Source organism: Alligator mississippiensis, chromosome 3 (assembly GCF_030867095.1).
Source record: "Alligator mississippiensis isolate rAllMis1 chromosome 3, rAllMis1, whole genome shotgun sequence".
Classification (NCBI taxonomy): domain Eukaryota; kingdom Metazoa; phylum Chordata; order Crocodylia; family Alligatoridae; genus Alligator; species Alligator mississippiensis.
In genome coordinates this window covers 254,576,678-254,596,849 of record NC_081826.1, presented here as the reverse complement: position 1 = coordinate 254,596,849, position 20,172 = coordinate 254,576,678, and the positions used below count along the sequence as shown (strand labels likewise).

Here is a 20,172-nt window from a genome sequence, read left to right as displayed (position 1 = left end):
GTACTGCTGCCAAAACACCACCAGGGGATGGTAGAGTCCCCAGACCCTCAATCCTTCCAGGGCTCAGAGCCCAGTTTCCTCAGGATTCCTATAGAGTGGGAGGATGACCCAGAAGGGTGCAGGGTTGGAGTGGAGGAGTTGCCAGGTGCTGCAAGTGGAGGGTTATGTGGCTCTAGCTCATAGTTCTTAGGGGGCTGGGGGCTCCACCACCTATCTTCCCCCCACAAAAAAAGAAACAACAAAAAACTGCCCAGCTTTTTCAACCACTCAAGTACCTTGCATTGTCAGATGTGTGTACAGGGTGGAACCAGCAGGACAGGGCTGGCTGCAAAAGTGCAGCACAAAGAACAATGAACAATGAACAGTTAATGGGCCAATTTACTTCACTTTGGCTGTCAATTCCACCTCATCCAGTTCTATTAAGTGTCCATTGTGCAATTGCTCTGTTTCTCTTCACCCCACCCAGCAATTAACAGGTGTTTACTGTTTTACTGTTACAGGCACCAACCCACTCATCACAAGCAGGGGGGCTGCAAAGCACCCCCCCCCTTACTCCCTTCCCCAAAAACTTAGAACAGAGGCTTTCAACTTCCCCATTCCTGCAGATTGTGGCAATAGTTCTTTGGGAAGTAAAGTCCTGGTTGCATCCCAGAGCATCCTCATTACCTTGCAACCAGGTTGGGGGTAAGGGGCAGCGCAGTTAAGATGCCCAGGCACTAGGCAGGGACTGCTCTGTGTCCATATATAACATTGAACTAGTTCAAGGAGGACCAGCTCAAAACAGAACTTGATTATCTTGGTGTGCTTTGGAAATGTTCTAAGTTTAAACTGGTCTAAAGTGCCCAGATGAGCACAGACATGTGGTATGTGGTGCCGCAGACCCATCTGTGGTGTCACACACTGCACGAAGAGAGGTTTTAGATCCCAGGGTAAAAAAAAAACCATGCCAAAAAAAAGTGGGGTGGTACACATGGCAGCAGCACACGCCACCCAGAATTGGACCCTGGCTGGCCAAAGCCATACTTCCGCTGCCAGCTAGGCTTTCTGCCCTGGCTGCAGCCCCAGGAGGCCCCCAGGATCTCAGTTAAGGATGCTGGGCCCAGCATAGTTGTTGGTCCCAGTCTCCCCTACTCCACGTCCTAACCTGCTGTGCACCAGAATGCATGTGACACAGGTGTTCCTTGGGGACAAGTAGCAGCGGCAGAAGGTGTGTTGCTGCTACTTGTCCCTGAGAAACCAAACATCCACATTTGTCTGGACACAGTCTTGGGGTTTAAATCTATTTAGAATGTTCTAAGAGTTATAGCTATCTGCACCCTGATTTCTTCTTAGTCCTACTGAGGCCATGACAAAGAAACAAACTTAACCTTGAACTTCCCTTAGCAAGAAAAAAATGTTCCCTTTTCACTGAAAAGCTAACAAAAAGAGTTCACAGAAAGGGAAAACATTTCCAACAGTTACTTCTCATTTGACATTAGTCTTTACTGTTTGAGATGTCTGAAGGGAAAAGATGTAGCCAAGGTCTAGCCAAATTTTGTGCAATATATTACTAGAAGGTTACAAAAAGCAAAGTCAGATGTATCTACTATTTTGTTATTCCAGTTCCTGGAGCAAGCCTGGGTTTCTCTTTACTTCTGCTTAAATGTAGTGGACTTCAGAGAGATGCTTTGGCAGTCAAATATCATTTAAGAGAGGGACTTGAAGGCCCCTTTTTGAGACAGGAGAATGAATATTGTCAAACTGGAGATTTTAGATGCAGATACAAAAATGCTAAACATAAAGACTCTCTCTTTGTGCAGCTTACTCCAAATTGTCTACATGTTTCTTCTGTTATCAAACTAGTTTCAGGCTAAATATCAGTGATGTTTTGCAATTATTTGAGCCAGACTGGGATATGTGACTCCTGTATACCAGATGGTATAGCTGTAACCAGAGTAGTGTGGTGCCATATTGCAAAAATATTTCCCACCCTCAGAGCCTGCACTACAAAAAGCACGATTAAGGAAGCATCAGTGTAAACAAAGAGACTAATGGGCCAACAGACTCCATGTTCCCTAGTGTACAACTGAAGAACTTTAAAAATCTAGTGCCATGCTTATTATTGTACAGGGAATCATTATGGAGGCAACTCATTCTGGGATCACATTCAATATAGAATATATTTAATCCAAGTTCTGGCATAGCAATGCTGTGAGACACTGAGCTGCACCAGCACTAAGGGCCTTGTCACACATTCAAATTAAAGCTGGACAGAAACCAGCTATAAAGTTGCTACATGTTTTCAAACACAAACTTTGTAGCTGGTTGGCTTTTTATAGCTGGATGAACATTTTTATGGCATGTTGATTACTTTGCACATGTGCCCCGTCTAAATGTATTGCATGATTAGCTAGTTAATTGTATGATAATTTCTTTGCACATGTGCAATTAACCAGCAAATTGCACAATATATGTAACATGTGGCAGAGACCTAAAAGCTCAGGAGGTGCCCCTCTCCCAACCCAAGCTTGTTACTGAATGCAGACCCTGGGGTAACTGTGCCTTTGTCTGAAGACTATAGGGACACGCTCTGGGGGATGTCTAGGTTTGGGATGCAACGGCTGTTCCCCAGAGCTCCCAACAGTGGCACATGATTAATGCCAGGCAGCACACTGCAGGAGCACAGCAGCAGCAGCTCAGAGGCACGAGTTAAATTAAATGACTTTTTCTACCTAGGCGACATGCTGCATCTAGCAGACTAGGAGAGGGTAAGTGCTCCCTTCTCATGTCATTGTTGTGACAAGATATTTAGCAGAATTCACAGATACACTGGTATCTGACAGGGCTGTGAGAGCTTCTGCCATGGCCTCAAATATGCGACCTCTGGACTGTCAACCTTGCAGCTTCTCATCCATGCCATCCCAGCCCCCATATCCTATTAGGTTGCAGACAGTAAGTCTGACCATCTTGAAGGATGCCTTACTTTCACACTCTGATACACTAACCACATCTCAGATCTCTTATTCTAAATAAGAAGGGAATCCTACCAAACCCACATCCTTCCCATTGATCTCTTCACAGTATTACAAGTTTACACTTATGGTGTAGTTATTTTGGGCTTTTTTTTTTTTTTTAATATTGAATTTCTGGTTGCTAACACCAGAACAAAAAGTGTTTTCAATTCCAGAAGACATGGTGCTACACAAAGTTGCTGTGTTTAACATTTGCAGCCAGGTTGATTATCTCTCATAACTTGAAAATTTTCATGTCAGTGGGTCAGCTTCTGTATCTGTATCTTCTTGTCATTAGGCTATATCAGGAGTGGTCAGCTCAGGAAAAGCCCGACAGGCTCCTCGTCCCAGGCCTCAGGCTCTGCAACTCCAGCCCTTTGCTGCCCTGAAGCCAAGCTGGGGGGGAAGCCAGCGCATGTGACACTGTCAGCACAGGTGGGTTTCACACAGCCTGGGGGCAGTGTTGCCAGGTGCACAGTAATTATCATATTTGTATGATAATTTCAACCCTTATAAAATGTATGATCAATAATAGTCAAGAATGTTCAAAACATAGGATAATTACAGAAATGTTTCAACTTTGATGACCCAGTTCTCACTCACTGGAGATTACAGCGAGCCATATAAAGTAAGAAGACGTAAGTTTTTCATTGTACAGTAGCTTTGCAACAAATAGGATAATTTTGAGCTTCCAATATACTATAATTTCGTATTTAAGGCTTGACAGCGCTGCCCGCAGAAAGACCCAGTAGCACCTACCACCCTCAGGGAGGCACCCGCCCCGCCCCACGTGACCGCTAACTGACTCTGCCACCCGCCTTCCAGGCCCGGTAACTTCCCTGACCAATCAGCGCGCGAAAGCGCCGGAGCACCCTTGGTGACGCGAAGCCTATGAAAGAACTGCACAGGTAACAGTTTAACGAGCAGCCGCCGCCGCCTGGCTTGGATTGGGATTTAAAAAAAAAAAAAGGGCAAGCCCTGCCTTCTCGAGCTCACCGCCAGCTCCTCGATTGGCTGCGACGCGAAGGGGTTGTCCAATCCTCGGGCGCTTTGCAAAAAAAATTTCCGAGCCAATCGGCGTGCTTTTTATGTCACGCCCCGACCGTTTGAAACTGTCAAGGAGTCCGGCAGAGCCGGAGCTCGGCGGGGCGAAGGTAAGAAGGGGGAGGGGTTGCTGCACACGTTACACTCAATGTCGGGCCCCAGCGTGGGTGGCCCCGCGCCCCGCTACCTCCACCCCGGCGGGGCCGGGCCGGGCCGGGCCGCGCGCGGTGCCCCAGGTCGCGGGCCTGTGCCTCTCAGCCGGGTTGTGACTGGGCATTGCGGTAGCGGTCTCCTGCCGGTGCCGTGGGGCTTGGGGCGGGCCCCTCCCCTCCGCTCCCGTCCCGAACAGCTCTTCCAAGCGCTCCGGGTCCCGAGTGACAGACGCCCAAGTTTGGGAACTGAAACGGAGGCCTGCCTCCTGACTGCGGCTGGCTGGGGTGTTTCTGGAAATCGCCAGGCTCATGCGGGAAGCGACTCTGGTTTCAGGGCAGGAGCCCGCTCCGCTCCACCCCGCTCCCCTGGAGACCAGCGGGCAGTGCCAAGGGCAAGGCACCACGGGATGTTTTGGTCAAACAAAACCCCGACCTGAAATCAACGTGCCTTGTCCGGGGCAGATCTAGTTTCTGAGAAGGGGGGCACAGGTGGTGCAGTGCAGCATCCCAGATAACACTGCATGCTATTTCTTCTCCAGCAAACAAGAAAGTTGGAAGCTTTACTAATATGCTGTGGACCTAGGGCTGTATTATTAAGATGGGAGCAAAAAACAATGTAACTTCATTGGAATGAGTTAAAAGCAGTTTTCAGGGCCATGAAACAAGAGCTCTGTTACCAGGAGTAGTGAACAGAGGGAGGAACTGCAGGAGAAAGGTTAAGTTATTAGTGGAACATCAAGAACATTAAATCATAGAAAATCAGAGTTGGAAGGGACATCAGAGGTCATCTAGTCCAACCCCTGATCCAAGCTGGATCATCCCCAACTAGATCACCCCAGCCAAGGCTTTGTCTAGTTGGGTCTTAACTATCTCCAAGGATGGAAAATCCACCACCTCTCTGGGTAACCTGCTTCAGTGTTTTACTACCCTCCTAGTGAAAGAATTGTTCCTAATAGCTAACTTAAACCTCTCTTGCTGCAACTTGAGACCATTGCTCCTTGTTCTGTCATCTGCCACTACTGAGCATGATCTAGCTTCATTCTCTTTCAAACCCTTCAGGTAGTTGAAGGCTGTTATTAAATCCCCTCTCAGTCTTCTCTTTCTAGACTAAAAAAGCCATTTCACTCAGCCTCTTCTCAGAAGTTATGTGCCCCAGCCCCCAACCATTTTTGTTGCCCTTCACTGGACTCTCCAACTTGTCCACATCCTTTCTATAGTGGGGGGGGGGGGGGGGGGGGAGGGATGACAAAACAGAACACAGTACTCTAGATGTGGCCTCACCAGTGCTGAATAAAGGGAAAGAATCACTTCCCTTGCCCCGCTGCTCTCTTCTAAAAAGGAGAGAAGGTTGTTAACACCTGTGAAAAGAAGTGTTTAGAAGAAATCAGGTAGACTTTAATGAGCCATGAACTCAGTTGACACTGTCTCTGCTGCCTAAACAAAAATGCTGCTACTGCCAGACAGTTAATTTTAAACTTTGGGTGAAGCATAAATCATAGGGGTGCAATTAGGACTTCATTGTGCTATAGAAAAGTGTTGTGGATGTGTAAGCTAGTATATTGGGTTTTAACATTAGAGACAATAATCCTCTTTCTGATTTTGGGCTAAAAGAAATCATAGCTTTTAAATTCTCTTTCCAAAATTTTTAAAATGTCAGTGTCTCCATGCTGAGACTAACTTCCCCTCCCCTGAGTCATGGAAACTTCAGAGGATAGGAAATGCTGCATCTCTGCCCTTTGAAGTATCTACAACAGCTGCTGTCAGTACCAACAAACCAAAATGTGAATTTCAGCAAGTGTTTAACTTTTTAGGCATTTCGGTATACCTAGTTTACTTAAAATACAATAATGCAGGTTCAAAAGTCATGATGGGGAAATAGCTTAAAGATTTCCTTTATCTTTTTTTCTTGGCTATGTTGATCTGGGAGGGGATTGTAGTCAATGGGCTAGGGCACATATGTATAGTATTCCATATAAATATGGGTTTGGGTCATCATCATGCACCCAGCAACACATAAGTGAACTATTGAATCTCGTGTGAATACAATTATATATTCATATAAAGTTAGTTTCAAGATTAAGGTCTTTAATGATAAATATGTGTTTTAATTTTTAAGTCAATTTTTGTAAAGTGAACTATTATAGTGCTACTGCTTTGAGTATCACAAGTCCTGTCATCATTTGCATAGCTAACACCTTTTTATAGTGATTGATACTTAGCTGTGTAAAAGTTCAGTCTGGCTAAGACTTTGCTTATGTGACTTCTGTCTGAAAGCAAATTTCCTACTCCCACCAGAAAAGATGGGAAATAATCTAAGTTTGACAGGTGTTGAAAGTAAAAAGGAAACAACTTTTCCAGTGGCAAAGAACTTGCCTGGAGAAAGAAGAAACGTTGTATGGAATCTCCCCTTTTTTCTGCATAACTTCCATCTGCACTTTTATATGTAGGGGCAAAAGACTAGGACATCTGTTTGCATATGACATTTTGGAAACTAAAACAGTGGAGATGCTTAAGTTGGTTACTCTCTGCTAGGTTAAAGGCAGTAAAATTGAAAAGAATTTTAGTAACTCAAAATCCTGTTTCTTTTGGAAAATATTTAAAAAAAACCCTTTAAAGTCACTAATTGCAAATGCCTAGGGGAAGAAAAAACGTTTTTCATAAACAGCAAGTTTTTACTGTAATTTGTGCAGGTCTTTGCACAGAAATCCTCTCTGTGTATGTACTCAACACAACTCTTCCTACTTTTATTTATACAAACAGCTGATATTGTTTCACATGCACATCAGACAACTACACCACATTGTCTTTTACAGTTAATCTTTCCTTGTTTTATGCATTTATACCCCCCCACTTGAGTCTGCAATTACCCCCTATGCATCCATTCTTTTCCCTGTATCCCAAAAATAATCAGGTTTTTTCATTGCTCTATAAAATCTGTTTTCTCAGCAGTGGCTATTTTAGAGCTGCAGTAGGTCAGAACCTTTCCTTTAGTCAGACCTCAAGTGTTATCACTCTTCCACAGCATCACTACATCCAAGATCCCTGCAAGGTGTCACTTCTGTCCCATTCCCTTCCTTAGAGGAGTGGCTAGAATGTTTGGCAGTTTTTTGGAAATGAATAGGGAACCGTCTGTGTTCTGCTTCCATCCCAGGCGTAGGGTGGGGAATATTGGAGTTGAGTGGGAAATGATGTTAGCCATTAGAAAAGGCTTCAGGGTTAGACAGCAGGAGTACTCTGGGCATGGCCTCACCTAGTGTAGGGGTAAGGAAACATCTAGTTCAATGAAGAAGGATCATGGAAGAGTTAAGCGCTACAAAACCTCTATATAGGAAAAACAAGAAAATCAGATCCAAAACAGTACACCATAAGTAAGATGAAAGGACTGAGTTTAAACTGATGAAAACCACATGATTCTGAGTTAAGGCTGATGTTTCTGGAGTTTATTATATGGTATAAAAATGTGTTTAGTATGATTTTTTTTATTCTACTAAGAAGAAATCACAGTGGGAGTCTTGTTCAGCCAATTATAAAACCTATAGAATTATAGAAGACTTAAGGGGTCATAGAGCTGCTGCTTAGGGTCCAATTTCAAAGTCCACTGAAAGTAATGGGAGTCGTTCCATTGTTTTCAAAAGGCTTTTTTGACCTGGGCCTAGGTAGATAGGAATATGAAATCATGGTATTGTATAATATCAACACTGCATAAGAATTTGGTTTTACATTCAGATTAGTACAACAAATGTGAACTGTTTACTACATTAGAATCCATATCACTAGCAACTTTCTAGATCAACAAAGAGAAATGAAAATCTTGTAACTGGAAAATGAAGTTTAGCTTCTGCTATTTTATAGAATTGTCTTTGTGCAAAATGTCTTCAGATGAGGAGAAAAGCACAAGTCCAGTTTTACCAAAAGACTCAGATCGAGGCAGTTCTGTCTCTTCAGATCTTCAGGTAGGACTGAAGCAACCTCATATGAACTTCTTGCATGGCATTTTATTTGACAAAATGTATTTCAAAAGAAATACTGTGCATAACTATCTTTTTCTTTTTTGCTTTAGGCATACAAAAAAGCAATAAAAATGTTAATAGGAGTGAATATAAACAAAGTAGTGCAGACGTTAAGCAAAATTTGAATGCTCATAAATAAATACAACATTGTGAATCCTTGCATAGCAAAGTTTTACATTTGTTGTAATAGCACAACAAATTTAAGTATTTGGAACATGCGTCTGATTTCAGCTTAGGGGACAGTACATTGAAACCCAGATATAAAGATCCTTTTTTTTCTTATAGTTGTTTTCACTAGTGTGCATTACCAGACTCAAATATTAAAACTGATACTAAGGGTAGAAGAGAAAATGCTAATATGCAATATGTGAGGTATCCACCTTATTTGGCGGGAGACAAATTTTAGTGCAGTGTTTCCCAACCTTTTCCGCCCCATGGCGCACACACCCAAATAAAAAAAGCACCGCAGCACACCAGACGCAGAGCAGGGTGAGCATGGTGCGCAGCCATCTGGACACTGACGGGGGAGCGGGGGATGGCACGTGGCCAGCTGGATGGCATTCTGGGCTGGAGTCACGTGCCCCATCTGTGTCCACAGCAGCAGCAGGTGGGGGGGCGTGGCTCCAGCCCAAAATGCCACGGCACACCTGGACGTGCCTAACGGCACACTGGTTGGGAAACACTGTTTAGTGAACTAAGGAGAATGAATCTGTCACTTCAATACATTCCCATCACTGTAGTGGGATGTAATGGGATTACATCAGTCTTCTTGCATGTTGTTAAAAGAACTAAGTGCATTCATTTTTTTTTTCTAATTCATTTATTTCTTTTCCCCTCAGAGCAGGACTGTGCTACAGTTATCTCAGTAACCACATGCTAGTGTTCTGTTTTGTGTTTTTCATCAAATACATAGGGGCTTGCTGGAAATGTGACGTAGTTGATTGTGGTTTTGCTTCTCCAGATTTTACTGTGAGGATATATTTTTGGGTGAAATCTTGGCCTCATTGAAGTCAATGCCAAATGGCAATTTTGGCACTGATTTGAATGAGGCCAGGATTTAACTTTTGTGTCTGGTTTGTGTGATATCTTGAATTAGAAAATATCAGAATGCTATGATCTTTGTAGGTAATATCTTATTGCATTTAAAAGTCTGTCTTTATGAGTGCCTGAGAGCCTGTAAGAATCATATTTTATTGTTATTTTCAGGATTATACACAGGAATTCCAAAACTTTTAATAAAAAAAATATACTTAATAGTAATATAGGTTTTAATGAATTCATAATAAATATCTGTAGTTTAGGATGATCAAAATCATTTGGAAATTGTGTATAAAACTATAGTTTTGACTTGTTACCTGTGTTTGTAGCATTTCTGGTCTTATATCCATTTGGAACACATTTTTAAAGATGTTATATTGTAAATGGGTTAGGGCTGTTTTGTATTTGTAATCTCTAAATTTTCAGTGCTTGTAACATTGAGTATACATAATTTTCTAACAGACAGAAACTGAACTTTTTCCTTTGTCAATGTGACAGGGGGGCCACCTCGGGGCCGATCTCCATGGCCCGCCCACCTGTCTCTGGGCAACCGCCCGCCTATCTCGCCCGCCACGCCTTTGATGTTAATTGATTCGATTAAGATGTGAGTTGAGCGGGAGGGCTACCCATTTGGTGCCCCGATGCCAGGGGGCACTCTCTGTGGCTCCTATCTCCCCAATACCACAGCCCAAGCCTCGCAGATGGCATCATGGTGTTCACATAATCACCAGCCCCACACTGGGCCCCAGAATCTTCCATACAGGACCCCTCTATGATCCTCTCCTGTTAGGTGGCCTCTCCGCCTTCATCCAGGCTACCTAGCCCCCCCCAAAGCTACTTTCCCCTCTCGGGCGTGGTCCCCCCGGGACCTTCAGCCTCTTGCACTGGCCCACCTCCAGGCCAGTCGGGACCCCAGGCCCCTGGCTCTTGGGCATCCCTCGTGGTGGGCCCCTGGCCCTTTTGACCCTCCTGGTCCTGGCCCCAGCTTGGGCCAGTCGAGGGTACTCTCTCCTTCGGGCTGGGTCTCTAGCCCCTCACTCTCTATCCTCAGGCTCACCGCGCCACTACCCCCTTTCTCCCGGGGGCAACCACAGCACCACGCCTGGTACTCATTCATTCTCTCAGGGTCCACCCTCTGGGCCCCTCCACAAACATAGGGTTACCCACCCAGTGGTGGGAGCTAGGGGTTAAGGCACCCCAACCCACCTTTCAGCGGGGTGATAACTGGCCTGGCATTTCCTGGGGGCTCCCACACCACTGAGAGCCCCACCAGGCCACCCACTCCCGACAAGGTGCAGTTTCAGGTCATGCCCAGGACCAGGAGCCTCCTTACCATCCCCTTGCAGCTCCCCCTTACCTCCAGGTGATCTCAGCAGTCCTCCAGCCAGACAATGTTGCTGCCTGGCCTCCAGCAGCCAAACTGCACTGTTTATATAGGCAGCCCTTACCTCAAAATGGCTGCCCTTGTCAGGCACCTGGAGGCTACCAGCTCCAGGCCCTTAAAGTGGCAGGCACACACAGTGCACTGCCACAGTCAATAATACAGGTATTTACAAAATGTCCATCTCTGAATTCAAAGTAGAATTTATTTCCTATAAAGATTAAGGTCCCGCCTGACATACCTTGTGGGGTACATGTACACTGCAGTCAAAGGAATGAAATTTTGGCATCTTGACTCTGATAACAAAACTTCCATTAACTTTTTTTGGTCCAGGATCTCATTACATAAGTCTGCAACCTAAAGATGTCAGCCCTGTTGGATTTAACTATACTTCCTCCCTTTTTGTTACAGCTCACTGATACTGTGTCAGGGAAAAACGTCCAGTTTTGGGATGGAAAAAGAGCAGTTGAAACTGATTGGCCTCAGGGAGACTTTTGTTCTCAACTAAAAGTGTTCCTCTGCTCTAATTAATACCAGGTTTTGTGCCCTCAAATTAATCTTTCTTACAATTTGTTTAGATCTTAAAAAGATCTTGGAATAAATGCATTCATAAAAATAATGAAGTCCAGCATTATACCTAAATGCAATTTAACTGATTGCAATAAATAACATGTTAAGATTTTCCCACATACAGCATTACGTAAGTCGTATCCATACCAGAAGTGCCATCCTCTGGCATAAAAAGGCCAAAGGTGCTCTGCTCTAAATAGAATTCTTTTTATAAAAAGTACATATCTCCCAAGTGCTACCTTGGTTTTGTGTTTTGTAATTATTCACATAAGTTTGTATCTTAAATTATTCAAGTTAGATGGGGAAAATCCTGCATAAATAGAATAACAGCAGATAGGGATGGGAAGGAACTTAAGGCTGCATCTAGATGAGCATGGCCATGTGGCACTGCAGATCTGCCTATGGTGCCCCACACTGCACACACAGGTGTTCCTTGCTCTGCAAGGTAGCAGCATGGGGAGGTTTTTTGACCTCAGGAGATCCAGCATGTGGGGGCAGTGTGCACCATCCAAAACGAGCCTCGCTGGCTGGAGCCACACTCTGGCAGTTGGCCAGGCTCTGAGCGACAGGATCGCCATGGCTGCAGCTCCCCGAGGTTGCTGGTCGCAACTTCCCTACCCCACCTGAGGCACAGGTGTTCCCTGGGGACAAGTAGCAGCAACACAGGGTGTACTGCTGCTTCTTGTCCCTAGGGAAACATAGTCTACTCTTACATGGACGCAGCTTAAAGGGTTATTTAGTCTGTATTCTTGTCCCCAGGCAGGATCAGCCTGATACCTGAACCATTCCTCATAGATATATTTTTAACTTGGTCTTGAATCTCTGTTGGAAGTTTTTAATAACCTCCTTAGGTAGTATATTGCAGTACTTAACTATCCTTGCAGTTGAAAACTTTTTTCCTGATATCTAATCCATCTTTCCCTTGTTGCAATTTAAGCTCATTATTTCTTATCCTAGCTACCATTTTACAAGCTTCCTCTTAGCAGTAACCTTTTAAATATTTGAGGACTGCTATTGTGTCTGCCCTCACTTTTTTCTCTCTCTCTCTTTTAAAAAAAAAACCCAAAAAACTTGTAGATCATGGTTTCTAGGCCCTTGAAAATGTACTCTTCTGAACTTTCTTTAATTGGTTCACATACTTCTTGAAGTGTGGTGTGCAAAACTGAATACAGTACTCCAGCTGAGTCCTTCCTAGTATTGAATACAGTAGAATAATTATATCATATGTCCTGTTTATAGATCCCATTATAGTACTGGGCTTCTCAGATTAGTATGATATTGTTGATGCATTTTAGTTTGAAACACGTAAGGTGTTTGTTGTGGGAGACTCCCTCCTGAGGGGGACGGAGGGGCCAATCTGCCACCCTGACCCCTTAGCCCGGCAAGTCTGCTGCTTCCCAGGGGCCCGCATCCGGGACATTGCGGAGAGGATCCCCAAGCTCCTCAAACCCACAGACCACTATCCCATGCTCCTTATTCATGTGGGCACCAATGACACGGCTCGGAGCACTCCCAGCCAGGTCATGAGGCGCTACAGGGATTTGGGAGCGGGGCTTAAGGGTCTGGGGGCACAGGTGGTGTTCTCGTCGATCCTCCCAGTCTCAGGCTATGGGCTGAGAAGGGACAGGAGGATCTATGTGGTCAACCAAAGACTGCGGCGCTGGTGTCGTCAGGAAGGCTTTGGCTTTCATGACCACAGCCCGCTCTTTGGCGAGAGAGGCAGCGAGCTGCTGGGAAGAGATGGTCTCCACCTCTCTCCCCTAGGGAGGAGGCTCTTCTCAGCCAGACTGGCTGACCTGCTCCACCGGGCTTTAAACTAAGCCCGCTGGGGGACGGGGGCACTACCGCCACTGCTGGCCCGCTGAACAATCCTTGCAAAGCCAGTGGATCACGGCACTCAAGGGAGCCCACCCCAGCCCCAGCCCTGGTAAAATCCGTGGGCAGGGAAGGAGCCCCCCAGGGGGCACTTGCCTGCCTGTACACAAATGCCAGGAGCTTGGGGAATAAGCAGGAGGAGCTCATCCTCCTGCTCAGTGCAAACAATTACGATGTCATAGGGATCACGGAGACCTGGTGGGACTCCACCCATGACTGGACCACAGGGATAGATGGCTATACCCTGTACAGGAGGGATTGTGTAGAGAAAAGGGGCGGGGGTGTAGCTCTCTGTTAAGGAAAGCTACACGTCCCTGCAAGCCGATATTGGCGACCAGGGTGGACGACTGGAGACCCTCTGGGTTAAAATCCGTGGGGAACACGGCACAGGGGACACAATGGTGGGAGTCTATTACAGACCTCCCACCCAAAGTCCTGAGCTAGACCAGGAGTTTGCCCAGGAACTGGCTGAGGCAGCTTGCTCCAGGACCATGGTTGTCATGGGTGACTTCAATTACCCAGACATCTCGTGGGAGGATCGCTCAGCAAAATCTGAGCGGTCGCAGAGCTTCCTTTCGTGCGTGGATGACCTCTACCTGACTCAAGAAGTCTATGGGCCAACGAGAGGCAAAGCGCTGCTCGACCTGGTGCTGGCTACTGGGGAGGACCTAGTCGGCGACCTAGTGATCGATGGGAAGCTGGGTGACAGCGACCACGAGCTGATCACCTTCACCATCCGCCGAAAAGCTGGCAAGTCAGTCAGCAACACACAAGTCCTTGACTTCAGGAAAGCCGACTTTAACAAGCGCAGGAGGCTTGTCAGTGAGGCCCTAAGGGACTGTGACCACAGGGAGAGGGGAGTTCAAGAAGAGTGGTTGCTCCTCAAGGGAGCGATCCTCAATGCACAAACTAAGTCTATTCCATCTCGGAGGAAAGGCAGCAAGAGGGCACAGCAGCCCCCCTGGCTCTCCAGGGACCTAGCAGACCTCCTGAGGCTAAAAAGAAAGGCCTACAAAGGATGGAGGATGGGAGTCACCTCCAAGGAGGATTATTCTGCACTGGTCCGGTCCTGTAGGGAGCAGACCAGGAAAGCCAAGGCTGCAACTGAACTCCAGCTAGCTTTGAGCATCAAGGACAATAAAAAGTCCTTTTTCAGATATGTGGGGAGCCGGAGGAAAAGCAGGGGCAACGTTGGACCCCTGCTGAACCAGATGGGGCAACTGACAACTGACGCCCAGGAAAAAGCCAACCTATTAAATAGGTACTTTGCGTCGGTCTTTCATCAGCCCCATGGGACGCCTGTGCCCGCTACAGGGCCGGGAAGTCCGGGTGAGGGTGATCCCCTGCCCTCCATTAATGCTGACTTTGTGAAGGAACATCTTGAGAAGCTGGATACCTTCAAGTCAGCCGGCCCTGACAATCTTCACCCCAGGGTACTCAAGGAGCTGGCGAGCATCATAGCCCAGCCTCTAGCGCGGATCTTTGAAAACTCTTGGCGCTCTGGTGTAGTGCCCGAAGACTGGAAGAAGGCCAACGTGGTGCCTATCTTTTAGAAAGGGAGGAAAGTGGATCCGGCTAACTATAGGCCCATCAGCCTGACTTCTATCCCAGGGAAGATCTTCGAAAAGTTTATTAAGGAGGCCATCCTTAATGGACTGGCCGACGCCAACATCTTAAGGGATAGCCAGCGCGGGTTTGTTGCGGGTAGGTCTTGCTTGACCAATCTCATTTCCTTCTACGACCAGGTGACCTATCACCTGGACAAGGGAGATGAGATTGATGTCATATATCTTGACTTCAAAAAAGCCTTCGATCTGGTGTCCCATGATCGTCTCTTGGAGAAACTGGCCAATTGTCGCCTTGGGTCCCCCACGATCCACTGGCTGGAAAATTGGCTCCGGGGTCGGACCCAGAGGGTAGTAATTGATGGAAGTCACTCATCGTGGTGTCCTGTGACCAGTGGGGTCCCCCAGGGCTCTGTCCTTGGACCCATACTGTTCAACATCTTCATTAATGATGTGGACACTGGAGTCAGAAGCGGACTGGCCAAGTTCGCCGATGACACCAAACTTTGGGGCAAAGCATCCACACCAGAAGACAGGCGGATGATCCAGGCTGACCTGGACAGGCTCAGCAAGTGGGCGGATGAGAATCTGATGGTGTTCAACGCCGATAAATGCAAGGTTCTCCACCTTGGGAAAAAAAACCCGCAGCATCCTTATAGCCTCGGCAGTGCTATGTTGGTTAGCACTATGGAAGAAAGAGACTTGGGGGTCATCATTGACCACAAGATGAACATGAGCCTGCAATGCGATGCTGCGGCTAGTATAGCGACCAAAACGCTGGCTTGCATCCATAGATGCTTCTCAAGCAAATCCCGGGACGTCATTCTCCCCCTGTACTCGGCCTTAGTGAGGCTGCAGCTGGAGTACTGCGTCCAGTTTTGGGCTCCACAATTCAAAAAGGATGTGGAGAAGCTTGAGAGAGTCCAGAGAAGAGCCACGCGCATGATTAGAGGTCAGGGAAGCAGACCCTACGATGACAGGCTGAGAGCCCTGGGGCTCTTTAGCCTGGAAAAGCGCAGGCTCAGGGGTCATCTGATGGCCACCTACAAGTTTATCAGGGGTGACCATCAGTATCTAGGGGAATGTTTGTTCACCAGAGTGCCCCAAGGGATGACGAGGACGAATGGTCACAAACTACTACAAGATCGTTTCAGGCTGGACATAAGGAAGAATTTCTTTACTGTCCGAGCCCCCAAGGTCTGGAACAGCCTGCCACCGGAGGTTGTTCAAGCGCCTTCATTGAACACCTTCAAGATGAAACTGGATGCTTATCTTGCTGGGATCCTATGACCCCAGCTGACATCCTGCCCTTTGGGCGGGGGGCTGGACTCGATGATCTTCTGAGGTCCCTTCCAGCCCTAATGTCTATGAAATCTATGAAATCTATGATTTGCTATCACACCATTAGGACTGTCTCTGCAGAATTAATCTCTAAGTAGTTATTTCCCACTTTGTATTTATGCATTTGGTAGAGCACCTTCAGTGCCTACCACTTTAAGGGCTGACAGCAGGGCAGCCAGCAGGTGCAGACCAGCCCTGATGAGGCAGTCACATGACTGCAGGAGGACCAAAGGATTGGAGGAGAGGACTGAGTGGCCTCCATTTTAGCTCAGGCTATCAAGGCTGAGCCAACAGTCTGCTGCTGGCAGCTGGAAGAACATCACCTGGCTGAGCTGCTGCTCAAAACACCTTGGCAGTAATGGCAGGAGCTATGGGGATGGCAGGAGGTTCCTGGTCCTGGGGCAAGATCAAAAACTGTACCCTGCCACAGGAAGGATGGACTGGTGGGGCTACCTGTGGTGGGGTAGTTCCCCAGAAATGCTAGGCCAGTTGCCTTCCCAGTAAAAGGTGGGTAGGGGCAACTATAACCCCAGCTTCCACTACCCAGTGGGTAATTTTGGATCAGGAACAGGCAGTGGGGGCCAGGCACATCTGCGGACACCTGAGCCCATGGGGTGTAAGACCCCAAGCCCCAGTGAGGTGGCGTGAGTTGGCCCCAGTGAGGTGGCATGAGTTGGCCCCAGTGAGGGAGCAAAAGGGGCCCCAGTGAGGTGGCGTGAGTTGGCCCCAACAAGGGGGCAAAAGGGGCCCCAGTGAGGGGCAGAAGTGCGTGTGGAGGCCTGCACAGAGTAGGGTGCGTGGTGTTGCCTGAAGGCTGTGCATTGGGGTGTAGAGTAGGGTCTACACAGGTGGGTGTGTAGAGTAGGGTTGCTCGGATAACCTGAAGGGCTGCACGGGCCAACCGCCACAAGAGCGAAAAACTTGGATGAGTTGCCTGGCAAAGGGCTAGGGCCAGAGTTCAGCCCAGTGTCAGGCATAAGACCAGTGCCACATATAGTAGGGTTGCTTGAGCGACCCAAAGCACTGTGTGGGGACTGGCCAGAGTGAGAATAAATAAGCCTGATGGCCTGAGGGGGCTGCTCATGGAGCAGGGTGGGTTGCAAGTGGCCCAGTGAGAGTGGGCAGAATGAAAGAGGCCCTGTGAGAGGGGGTGGTATGTTGAGGCCCAGAGAAGGGCAGAGTATGAGAGGGCCAGCAAGGGACAGAATTTGGCCCTGCCTCGGGCCAGAGTTACGATGCCATCTGCGAGGTATGGGACATGGTATAGGGAAGGTTGGAGCTGTGTACAACACCATAGTTATCAGGGCATTTAATGGGCAGCCTCCTGCATTCAGTATCCAGTTTATTACCCCAAGTTATGGCAGGCAAGGCAGGGCAGACTGCCCTAGCCAGTTGAGCGGGCTGACGTTGAGACTTGGCCCTCAGATGGCCCCCGGGCACAACACAGTTGATTATTCCTACTTATATGTACTATTTTGTACTTGTTCTTAATGACTTTCACCGTACCTATTTCTACTGGAGACCATTTTTCCAATTTGTGAGGATCACTTTAGAAAAAATCCTGTCCACCAAAGTGCTTGCAACCCCTTCCAGCTTATTGTCATATATATTTTGTCATCCCAGTCATTAATGAAAATGTTGACTAGTACTGGACCAAGGACAGACTCCTGCACAGCCCCACATGATACACAATTTCAGTTAGCGAGTCATTGATACCTACTTTGAGTATATTTTTTGTAAGCATTTTTATATCCATCTTACGTGTCTTCTAGGCTGTGTTTCCCTAGTTGTTTAAGAGGATATCATGTGGGATATTAGCTAAAGTGAAGATACGAATCTGAGATGTGTGTGCTGTCATCCCTGCTTTATGGTTCAGAAACGTGTACTACGTGTACTAGGCAGATCAAAAGATTGGACAGCTTCCCCATAAGATGTCTGCATAAGATCCTGAAAATAAAGTGGGAAAACAGAATACCAAATACAGAGGTACTGGAGTGTGCAGTAATTCTGGACTGACACACTTAGAAATCACTATCAAGAAAAAAAGGTTGCTATGGATTGGCTGTGTCAAGAGAATGGAAGAAGACAGTATTCCCAAGAATATTTTATATGGTGAGATTCAAGAAGGCTCTAGAAATTAGGGTGGTCCTGTATGGCAGTACCACAATGTGTGCAAAATTGGTATGAAGTCATTCAACATCACTATAGAAAGCTGGGAGGAGCACACTGGAGAGAACATCTGATACTGGATGCAGCTCAGCATGAATCAGCTTTGATCCAGAGGATAGAACCACAGTGAGAAAGAAGAAATCAGCATGCTTTAAATTTGGACTCCAACTTAGGTAACATAAAATCTAGAAATTTAGGGTTGGAAGGGACCTCAGGAGGTCATCTACTCCTGCTCAAAGGAGGACCATCCCCACTATATATCATCCCAGACAGGGCTTGGTCTGCTCAGGTCTTAAACCTCCAAAGATGGAGATTCCACAACTTCTTTGGGCAACCTGTTGGCATTTCCTGGGGCTGCCGTGCCACCAGCAGTCCCACTAGGCCTCCCTACCCTGGCAGGGTACAGTTTTAGGTCATGCCTAGGACCTGGGGCCTCCTTCATCCCCATAGTCCCAGCCCATATACCTCCAAGATGTGAGCCTCAGCTCAGCTGGCCAATGTCAAAGCAAGTGATATTCCAAGTAAGCCCCTTCATCGGAGGTGGGTAGACTCAGAAATCTTTCACAACCCAAGGGGTCACTGCTTGAAGCTGGCAAATATTCACCTGCTGCAGCTATAGGACCTGGTAAAATGACAGTGGAGCTGAGGCTTGTGGGGATAAGGATTTATTCCAGGGCAAATCTTGGCCTGTTCCTTGGTATAAACAGCAGAACAGCAGGGAGAAATTTGAGTTTTGTGTGGTACCCTGTGGATGGGTCTGTGACACTTTTCTGCCAAGTCTACAAGCCTGCCTCCTGGCTACTCAACACAGCTCACAAAGACGCTCTCATGAACTCAGAGGGACAACCTTCCATCTTCAGCTCCCTCTGTGCAAAAATGAAGTTTATTTCCTACCTATGGGGACTTTTTACCATATTGTACCATCTACACTTTTCCCAGAGCCTGACGAAGGGACTTTGATCCCAAAAGCTTGCAGAAAAGGACAATTTTCTTGTCATTTTCCAGTTGGTCTAATAAAAGGTATCATTTTGGAACCAAGAGTTCTAGTTTTTTTGTATGTCCTGGCAGTATATATATATTCAGACGGCCATATACAGGAATAATTTGTCTTTATTTCTAACTGTTTGAAATTAGAGGGCAAAGCAAAGACATTGCTATACAAGTCTTGAAAAGACATGACAGATTTTTTGCATCAACTTGTTACTGAATATCAAGCAGGTCTTGGAGCCAGCACACAGATAATAATAAAACATTAATGTCAAAGTTAGTCCAAAGTCTAGTTAAACATGACTGATGCTACAAGATAGACTTATAAAGATATTTAGGTGCCTATATTGCATGTAGGCAAAAGGAGGATTTACAAAAGCGTTGCATGATAGTTGCCTAAATCCCATTGAAAAATCTACTTTGAGGTATATTTTGAAAAATCTCACTAAGCAGCTATCTAGCAGTAGTAACTTTATTTACAGCTTTCTCTAAAGCTTACAATGAAACAGACACTACAATTATATTTTACACCTTTTGCTAGAAGTATACTATAAAATTATACATTATATTTTATTTTGCCTTTATTTGTTGGGCAAATAACGCAAATATATCTAGGGAGTGTTGGACAGACTGTGATTCATTAGAGAGAATTCAAATTGTTTTCTCTTCATTAGATCAGTATTTAAGGTTTTTCCACTAAGGGAGAGATCCATTTCCTCTTATCTCTTCAAAAAAGGAACACGAACATAAATAATGGTTTAAATAATCTATTTCATTCATCCCACAAGAGTATATCCTATCTGAATATGGAATCTGGCACCATCAACCCATAACAACTATACATCTCAGTAAATGTCTAGTAATAGCTTCCCATTGTTTAAGTGCCTATTTTCCTCTTCAGGTGCCTTCATACTTTTTGTCAGTCTGGCTTTATATACAGTAAGCAATAAATTGGTAGATAACTTGGGTCTTGTGTCTTAATAGTTGTAAGTGGGGAAAAATAGGCAAAAGCTGTTTCTAAAAATTTCTGGCACAAAGTGACCAGCAGTC

At 46.2% G+C, this 20,172-nt stretch overlaps 1 protein-coding gene across 1 annotated transcript in view; it reads left to right on the top strand.

Annotated features, from left to right (window-relative positions):
• The first annotated feature begins 3,952 nt into the window (after positions 1 to 3,952).
• The window catches only part of POC5 (POC5 centriolar protein), a 56,397-nt gene continuing 40,177 nt past the window's right edge, over positions 3,953 to 20,172 (top strand). The window contains exons 1-2 of the mRNA XM_006271961.4: positions 3,953 to 4,144; positions 8,039 to 8,139. Of these exons, the coding sequence (XP_006272023.2) occupies positions 8,056 to 8,139 (84 nt within the window). The 5' untranslated portion in view covers positions 3,953 to 4,144; positions 8,039 to 8,055. The remainder of the gene's footprint in view (positions 4,145 to 8,038; positions 8,140 to 20,172) is intronic.